At 35.9% G+C, this 10,348-nt stretch overlaps 1 protein-coding gene across 1 annotated transcript in view; it reads right to left on the reverse strand.

Annotated features, from left to right (window-relative positions):
- Window positions 1–9,815, reverse strand: part of LOC128662432 (alpha-1A adrenergic receptor) — a 63,800-nt gene extending 53,985 nt beyond the window's left edge. The window contains exon 1 of the mRNA XM_053716218.1: window positions 8,614–9,815. Coding sequence (XP_053572193.1) covers window positions 8,614–9,565 — 952 coding nt within the window. The 5' untranslated portion in view covers window positions 9,566–9,815. The remainder of the gene's footprint in view (window positions 1–8,613) is intronic.
- Window positions 9,816–10,348: the final 533 nt, after the last annotated feature.

The following is a 10,348-nucleotide window of genomic DNA, read 5'->3' on the forward strand; positions in this document are numbered from 1 at the left end:
TTGTGACGAAAGGAACGAAAACGATTAGCAGCCCTATATTTACCTTTAGATTTTTTATCCTGTGGTAAAAAGTTCCTTTCCCCCCAGTAACAGTTGAAATAATAGAATCCAACTGTGAACCAAACAATTTATTCCCTTGGAAAGAAAGGGAAAGCAAAGTTGACTTAGAAGACATATCAGCATTCCAAGTTTTAAGCCATAAAGCTCTTCTAGCTAAAATAGCTAAAGACATATACCTGACATCAACCCTAATGATATCAAAGATGGCATCACAAATAAAGTTATTAGAATGTTGAAGAAGATTAACAATGCTATGAGTATTATGATCTGTTACTTGTTGTGCTAAAGCCTCCAACCAGAAAGTTGAAGCTGCAGCAACATCTGCCAAAGATATAGCAGGCCTAAGAAGATTACCTGAACATAAGTAAGCTTTTCTTAGAAAGGATTCAATTTTCCTATCTAAAGGATCCTTAAAGGAAGTAATATCTGCCGTAGGAATAGTAGTACGTTTAGTAAGATTAGAGATATCCCCATCAACTTTAGGGATTTTGTCCCAAAACTCTAATCTGTCAGAGGGCACAGGATACAACTTCTTAAACCTTTTAGAAGGAGTAAAAGAATTACCCAGATTATTCCATTCCCTGGAAATCACTTCAGAAATAGCATCAGGGACGGGAAAAACTTCCGGAATAACTACAGGAGGTTTAAAAACCGTATTTAAACGTTTAGATTTAGTATCAAGAGGACCAGATTCCTCTATTTCTAAAGCAATTAAGACTTCTTTAAGTAAAGAACGAATAAATTCCATTTTAAATAAATATGAAGATTTATCAGTATCAATCTCTGAAACAGAATCCTCTGAACCAGAAAAATCATTATCAGAAACAGAATCAGAATTATGATGTTCATTTAAAAATTCATCTGAAAAATGAGAAGTTTTAAAAGACTTTTTACGTTTACTGGAAGGAGGAATAACAGACATAGCCTTCCTAATAGATTTAGAAACAAAATCTCTTATGTTAACAGGAACACCCTGAGTATTAGATGTTGATGGAACAGCAACAGGTAATGGAACATTACTAAAGGAAATATTATCTGCATTAGAAAGTTTGTCATGACATTCATCACAAACAACAGCCGGAGGAACAGATACCACAAGTTTACAACAAATACACTTAACTTTGGTAGATCCAGCATCAGGCAGCGATTTTCCAGAAGTAGCTTCTGATTCAGGGTCAATCTGAGACATCTTGCAATATGTAATAGAAAAAACAACATATAAAGCAAAATTTATCAAATTCCTTAAATGACAGTTTCAGGAATGGGAAAAAATGCCAATGAACAAGCTTCTAGCAACCAGAAGCAAATAAACAATGAGACTTAAATAATGTGGAGACAATAATGACGCTCATATTTTTTAGCGCCAAAAAAGACACCCACATTATTTGGCACCTAAATGCTTTTGGCGCCAAAAATGACGCCACATCCGGTGACGCCGACATTTTTGGCGCAAAAACATCAAAAAAATGACGCAACTTCCGGCGACAAGTATGACAAAGAAAATTTTTGCGCCAAAAAAGTCTGCGGCAAGAATGACGCAATAAAATGAAGCATTTTCAGCCCCCGCGAGCCTAACAGCCCACAGAAAAAAAAAGTCAAATTTTTAAGGTAAGAAAAATTGATTATTCATATGCATTATCCCAAATAATGAAACTGACTGTCTGAAATAAGGAATATCGAACATCCTGAATCAAGGCAAATAAATATTTAAACACATATATTTAGAACTTTTATATAAAAGTGCCCAACCATAGCTTAGAGTGTCACAAAAAATAAGACTCACTTACCCCAGGACACTCATCTACATGTAGTAGAAAGCCAAACCAGTACTGAAACGAGAATCAGTAGAGGTAATGGTATATATATAAGAGTATATCGTCGATCTGAAAAGGGAGGTAAGAGATGAATCTCTACGACCGATAACAGAGAACCTATGAAATAGACCCCGTAGGAGATCATTGAATTCAAATAGGCAACACTCTCCTCACATCCCTCTGACATTCACTGCACACTGAGAGGAAAACCGGGCTCCAGCCTTCTGTGAAGCGCATATCAATGAAGAATCTAGCACAAACTTACTTCACCACCTCCACGGGAGGCAAAGTTTGTAAAACTGATTTGTGGGTGTGGTGAGGGGTGTATTTATAGGCATTTTAAGGTTTGGGAAACTTTGCCCCTCCTGGTAGGAATGTATATCCCATACGTTACTAGCTCATGGACTCTTGCTAATTACATGAAAGAAAAACATTGTGGCACGTTTCAAGTTTGCCCAAGATCATCTGGATGTTCCACAACACTTCAAGGAAAGTGTGCACTGGATAGATTAGATAAAAGTTGAACTTGTTGAAATGTTGAAATATAACACCTCATCCCATCTGTGAAGCATGGTGGAGGGAGCGTCATGGTTTGGGGATGCTTTGCTGCCTCAGGGCCTGAGTGCCTTGTAATCATTGAGAGAACAATTAATTAAAAAGTGTATCAAGACATCTTAAAGGAGGCAGCCGTCCATGACCTCAAGCTAAAGAGAGGTTGGGTGATGCAACAAGACAATGACCCGAAGCAAACAAGTAAATCAACTAAAGAATAAATGAATAAGATTCATGTTTTGGAATGGCCAAGTTAGAAGCCTGACCTTAACCCAACTGAGATGCTGTGGCACACCCTGAAGAGGGCTGCACAATCAACACAACACAGAAATATTAATGAACTGAAACAAATTTCTCAGGTGGAATGGTCCAAAATCGATTTTCAACCTTGTTCAAGTCTTAAATATATAAATATGCTCAACGTGTGCCTTTCACAGAGAAGAACTTTCCTGTAGCATATCAGTCTGATCCTGACTTAACAGTGCTGTCCAGCCCCAAAATGCCAGGCAATCCCTCCCTGAACGAGAGAAACGGCAAAACTCCAGACGTACGTTTTGGCCTAGTGTTGGCCTCATCAGTAAGGTGCAGCCATATCCCTCTAGGCACACTGAGCAATGGGTCCACGTCTGGATTCCCACATCACGCTTAGGGAGACTTCCTTTCTGATATGCTACAGGAAAGTTCTTCTTTGTAAAAGGCACATGTTGAGCAAAAAGAGGCTGCTTCTTGGGTGGTAACCAGCCATAGAAAAAGCTATTATGCTATTGTTCATTCGCAGGTTGAGCACTTCTCTCTGTTTATTAATCTTGTTCAAGTCTTATCAGCAGCTTTTTCTTGCAACTGTATAATATTAACTTTAATTACTATTGTTTCATAATAAAAGAACATGCGTTTACAAATAAAGATACCAAGAGAATGAAGAAAATTTGATAAAAGGAGTAAAGTAGAAAGTTGCTTAAAATTGCATGCTTTATCTGAATCACGAAAGAAAAAAAATTGGGTTCATTGTCCCTTTAATGAGAAATATACTCCAGTTCACAACAATGGCTGTTTCTGAAACCTTATTATGGGGCAAACACTCCTTGGTGGAGTTTTTGGTGTTGCACAGCAGGGATGAAGTGTAGCTACAGGTGTTCAAACTGAAGGGGCAGAGAAGGGGAGTTGCAAGTGTTCTCAGGGCGGAGCCAGGTGGTCCGGGTTTGTGGTGCAGCAGTTGTGGGAAATGGCCTGCTTAAAGGAGGAGGGGTAATGAGTAGTTATGTTTTACTTTTTACTCTCCCTCTCAGCCCAATGGGAGTGCAAAATAAAAGACTGCTTTGTTTTTCCTGTTTGTAGAGTAACATTAATATGTTTCTGTAACAAAACGAAGGGACATTTGCAGCTTTAGTATGTCAAAATAAACTGGTGACCATCTGACATCTATAAACTTTTTAATTGCTCGGTGATAGATACAGAGGAAGAAAGTTCAGAATGAAAAAAAAATGTTGATTTTGGAAACGCTATAAATGATCTATTGTTCAGTGTGCATCTTACTTACCACAATATGTACCTAATAATTACCAAAAACAAGAAAATGTCCCATGCCAAGTGAGTCTGTGTAAACTGATTTTCATATTAAAAGGATGCACAAGTGATATTAAAAGGGACACACAAAAAAAATCCAATAAACTTCCATTATCAAAACATGTACCTTCTTTTTATATGCACACAGAGGCTCCATCTCCTATTGGGTAGCTGCTAGTTTCTAGAAGTGCATTGCTGTTCCTGACTCTACCTAAGTATCCTTTCAAGCAAAATATATACCAAGAGAACAAAGCAAAATAGATAATAGAGCTAAATTGGAAAGTTGTTTAGAACTTCATGTCCTATCTTAGAGCTCCTTAAACGTATTTAACCTTGGACCCCTTTTAGCACTGGAAAATATTTTACAGCCCCTATTATTATAATATAGTCCAAAATAAACCCATTTTCAGGCAGGTATAAATCTGTTATTGTTTTATATAGCAATATACCACACAAGTGTATTATTAGCTAAAGTCAATAAATCCAACTTTTGTAGCCATTGCTAATCACTAACAGTTAGACTCTGAGCCTTCGATGTGTGTGGCTATGAGCAATGCATTTGATGAGTTACAAAATTAGCTTTGTGTCTACTTCACATTAAGCAGTATATAGGGAAATAAGTTACCCATTTATACACAAACACACACTTACACATAAATACACACTCACTCATACTCATTTGTTAATACCCTCATACATACATAAATATACAAAGACATTAATTTACAAACTAACAAAACACGCACACACTCACAACACACACACACTCACTCACAACACCACAGTACATTACCAAATCTTGTGGGGACTCCCCCAACTTCTTTTAGGGATCCACTGGGGGGTCCCGACACCCAATTTAAGTAGTAGTGCTCTATGTGAATTATAAAGTTTCAATTTTAAAAATTGTCCCTTTAAGATATACTTCCATTACTGGAGTAAAAAAACAAACAAACAGAAAAAGATGCTGGACAATAACTGGTCAAAAACTTAACATATTTTTCCTATTTTGCAAAACTTCAGAATTAAAAAAAAAACCAACCTATTAATCATCTTTATTCTGCTGGAATGAAAATTGTACTTTAGAGGGACATTAAACACTTTGAGATGGTAAAATAATATGATAAATCATATAGAGAAAAAACTCTGCAATATACTTTCAATATTTATTTGCCCCCCTTTCCTGTAATTCCATTCTGAAATTGTGAGCTTTTCAGTTCCTGTTAGAAATGGAAGTGCAGAACACTGTTATATTTCACACAGCCATTGGCTGCACACTCTTGTGACCTATATATAACTGTCCCTAATTGGCCACAGCAGAGAAGGTAACCTAAGTTACAACATGGCAGCTCCCATTGCTTTATAGACACTAAAACTTTACACTTATATTGACAATATTTAAACAGCTAAAAAAACTTTAAAAAATACATCTGCATGTTCTTTTCCGACTAACCGTTTCTTTGAATGCATCATTCTATCTAGCATTTATTTAGTGTTTAATGCCCCTTTCAGGTTATGTGTCACTTGCTTTTTCTTCAAACATCAATAAAAGCCTGTTGAAATTGTGATAACTGAATTTGTGTTATTAATACAAAACCACAGGATAGTTAACATAATGGATTTTGTTACCATGGATGCAAAGTATCATTGATTTGAACATTTTTGGCACAATGATAACTAAAATAGGTGTGAAAAATAGTATTATAAATATTGAGGTTGTTTTGGTTACATAGCTAGGGAATTATGTCCCTTTGCTAAATATTGTCTTTAACAAATGAAAGGGAAATTGATCTCTATTTTATAGCATATATATATATATATATATATATATATATATATATATATATATATATATATATATATATATGTGTGTGTATATATATATATATATATATATATATATATATATATATGTGTGTGTGTGTGTATATATATATATGTATATATATATATATATATATATATATATATATATATATATATATATATATATATTATATATGCTTTTTTTCCAATGGATTGATCCAGAGATGGACACTTATGTCTCTCTACCAATCACCAACTATAAATTGTTTACAATATCAATTAGGGTTGCACCGATACCATTTTTTTAAGACCGAGTACAAGTACCGATACTTGTTTTCAAATACTCACCGATACCAATTACCGATACTTTTTTTTTAATGTCATGTAACAGTTTACCAAGCACAATACAGACTAATTTTTTAAGATTCCTTCTTTATAATTATGAAGGACTGTAGCTCAAAAGACATTATGAAATAATAAAACAGGTTTTATTTGTCACAAAGTTCACAGAACATGTTTAGAAATAAAAATATTACAATAAAATATATTAACAACAATAAATAACAAATATAAAATTGCAACCAACTAAAAGTGCCATACAGTAAAAAATAGAACAGAATACGGTTTAATCATGGTGAACAACACTATGGGCTAGATTACATTTGACTGGTAAGTTTTACCAATGCTCTCATTACACGTCCTACTCCATTAAAGGCTATGGAGTTGGAAATGTGATCAGAGCATTGGTAAAGCTTACCAATCAAATGTAATCTAAATCTAGTCCTATAATTGCAGGATGAGTGTTCATTGGGATTAACTTAATTTTTTCTATGAGTACTCTTCTTGCAATTATATAAGCTAAGATGTTCCTCAGAGTACAGTATGTTTTGAACATCATTGTGCAAGATGAGAACTAGCAGTATAAAAGCCAATCTAGCAATTAGAATAATTTTTCAAAAGTTAGTGGCAAGTTCTTTTTAAGGAACAGAACAGAAGCATCTCTGCATGTTCAGCTATAAGTCTGTGTTTGCTATCAGTAAGGAGGTTCAACTTTCCACATTACTGCATGGGGCAGAAATATATTTTTGGGCCATTTTAGCCAGAGCTGGAAGTCTCAGTTTATTAACTGCCCAGTACTTCAGGGGTTTGTCTGAACGCAGTACAGTGATCTCTCCTACAATAATACAAATAAGAGCAACTTGTATTGGCAGAACAGTAGTAAAAATTTTTTAGTTTAGTCTCCACTCCAGCTTTAAATGAAATGGGAACATGCAGTTTGAAAAAAACACCACAAGATAGCATATGGGTAGTAAGTGGAGGTATCGGTTTAAGTATCGGTGCATTTGCACGAGTACAAGTACTCATGCAAGTACTTGGTATCGGTACCGATACCGATACTAGTATCGGTATCGGTGCAACCCTAATATCAATGTGTTTAACCCTTTTGCAGGCAATTTTAAACGTTTATGGTTTAGATGCAACATGGGGTTTAAAGATATTTTTTTCCAATTTACTTATGATATCAAATTTATTGGTATATATGCAAATGAGTCTCTTGTCTTTGGCTCATCAGAGGTGTTCAGCTAGGTCCCATAAGTGCATTGCTGCTTGGGAGCTGACTTGAACAATATATATATATATATAGGAATCTGTATTAGTATAAAGGTGAGAAAGCCTCTATAGAAAGTAAAAACATTCTGCAACTCTATACAAGGAACACAGATACTTAAAGGGACAGTCTAGTCAAAAACTAAACTTTCATGATTCAGATAGGGCATGCAATTTTAAACAACTTTCCAATTTACTTTTATCATCAAATTTGCTTTGTTCCCTTGGTGGTATTTTTGAAAAGCTAAACCTAGCTAGGCTCAAACTGATTTCTAAACAGTTGAAAACCGCCTCCTAGCTCAGAGCATTTTTAAAGTTTTTCACAGTTAGACTGTGCTAGTTCACATGTGTCATATAGATAACATTGTGCTCACTCACGTGAAGTTATTTAGGAGTCTTCACTGATTGACTACACTGCATGTCAGTCAAAGGCACTTAGATAAGGAGGCTGTCTGCCAAGGCTTAGATACAAGGTAATCACAGAGGTAAAAAGTGTATTAATATAACTGTGTTGGTTATGCAAAACTGGGAAATGGGTAATAAAGGGATTATCTATCTTTTTAAATAAGAAAAATTTTGGTGTAGACTGTCCCTTTAATAATGTATCTATCAGGCAAGTTGTCAGTGGTTACTGATGAAAAACCTACAGAAATACAGGTTAAAATGTAAAGAAGAAGTCAAGGATTTATAGAATATGTAGTTTAGTGGTTTCGAATTTCCCTACACGACCAGAGAGAATTAGGGGGAAACAAAAACAAAAAAACAAAAAACAATTGCATTGTTGTTGGTGTTATAGTTTGATCTTTCCTTTAGTGACAAACATGATGTGATGATACCCATAGTTAATTGATAATTATCATTATTTTAGCCTTGTGTTATATACATTAACATGCTCTGGTGTAGTAGATATGTGGAACAGCTTTCCAGTGCTGGTAAAGAAATATGAAGCCAAAAAAAAATTCTCAAATGCTAGTTCTTGATCAACTTATGGAAAAAACAAAAAAACAAGCAAAATAAATAAAAATAACAAAACGCTTAAATCCATATTACCTGCAATTAATTTAACATTATTATTTGTTTATGTGTAGAACTAACTAAACTGGATTTACTTTAATCCAAAATGATAGTTCCTAAGGCTAAACGAATCTCTTCACTGTTAATTTCAGTCACTCAGCAGTACTGATTCACATATTAGCACAGAAATATAACTTACTGATCGGCAGATTGGTGAAGAAGGGGAGCCAGCATAGGATAAACATGCCCACCACAATGCCCAGGGTTTTGGCTGCCTTTTTCTCTCTGGAGAACTTCATCAGTTTAAGCGCTAAGGAGCTGCGAGGTTGCTGGCTCTTGGAAGAGTCTTCCTGTATGTTCCTGCAATGAATTCTCAGGGTCAGCTCTTTGGAATCCATCTTTTCTTTCATGACACCTGCTTCCAAGTTCTTGGTTATCTTTTTGGCCACGATGTAGACTCTGCAGTACATCACCAAGATAACAATCAGCGGGATGTAGAAGGAGCCAAGGGAGGAGAACAAAGCATAGAATGGCTCTGTGGTGATTTCACAGTCCAGTTCATCAGGGGGTGCTGGTTGCTTCCATCCTAATAAAGGACCAACGGATATGACCGTGGATAAAACCCAAACACCAAGCAGTGCAAGAATTGCCCTCTTCCTGGTTACTATGGTGGGGTATTGAAGAGAATAGCGCACCCCAATATATCTGTCTATCGATATTGCACATAGACTGAAAATTGATGCTGTACAGCAGAGCACATCCATGGCTGCCCAGATATCACAAAATATCCTACCAAATACCCAGTAAGCAACAATTTCTAAAGTGGCAGAGAAAGGTAAGACTGTACTACTTAGTAACAAGTCAGCTATTGCCAGGTTTACAATCAGATAGTTGGTGGGAATCCTTAAATGTCTATTTGTGACCACAGATAAGATAACCATGATGTTTCCAACTATGGCCATAACAATGAAGGCGCCCAGGGTGAACCCCAACACAATAGCTCTAGTGAAATTCAGGGCTGGAAGAGTCTGGTTGGCAGTTTGATTATTCTCAGCAGTAACATTTCCATCAACTGTTATCTCGTTAAGTAGATCCAGAGGAGAGCCAGATGTGTTCATACCAACTGCAGGATACATCTTAAACATTAGCATCCATAACAGCCTTAAAATGAATATCTATATTACTTAGGGTCCTAAGTTCATCTAGAAGATAGTTCAGTCATCGTGCATTTGGATCACCGGCATATCGTGTGTCCATATGGTTGTGCTAGGTCCAAAAGATTGTATAGATCACTAGAGTGCAGTTCAGAGAGCCTTTTATGTACTCTGCAGGCTGCTGGCAATTTCCTTCAGATCTGGAAAGGTTTCATTCAGATAGTTAGGAATAACGCAGTACAGATGGGATGACATGCTGTTCCTCTCTTGCTCCTAAGGAGACTTGTACGCTTTGACAGCTTATGTTCTCTTGACATCATCACAATGTTACCAGTTTCTATTAAACAAGCACTAGAGGGCACAGCTATTCCAGCATTCCTCTTACACAGTCTTCTCAGGCTGTACACAGCAGACGGCTCTTGACACAGGCTTCAGTAAAACTAGGCTGAGGTCTTTTAATTACTTTCTATGGGCGCTTCCTTGCCTGAGGGCCAGCAGTTATATTGTAGATCTAAACAACGTAGCCACCCAGGTAATAAACCAGTTAATTAAGTAATCTGGGAAGGATCCAAAACAAAAAGCAGAATTACATCAAATGATCTTGCTGGGATGTGAAGCGTTTTCTGCCTAGATTTGTATTCTTAGAGTAAGCTGTTTATTTTATAGAACAATGTTATTTAGATTATGTTCTACAGTAATTAAACAATTCAATTTACTTCTATTATCAATTCTGCTTAGTTATCTTAGATATATTTATAAGTGTGTACGTATGTATCTATG

This window comes from Bombina bombina, chromosome 6 (assembly GCF_027579735.1).
Source record: "Bombina bombina isolate aBomBom1 chromosome 6, aBomBom1.pri, whole genome shotgun sequence".
Taxonomy (NCBI): Eukaryota; Metazoa; Chordata; class Amphibia; order Anura; family Bombinatoridae; genus Bombina; species Bombina bombina.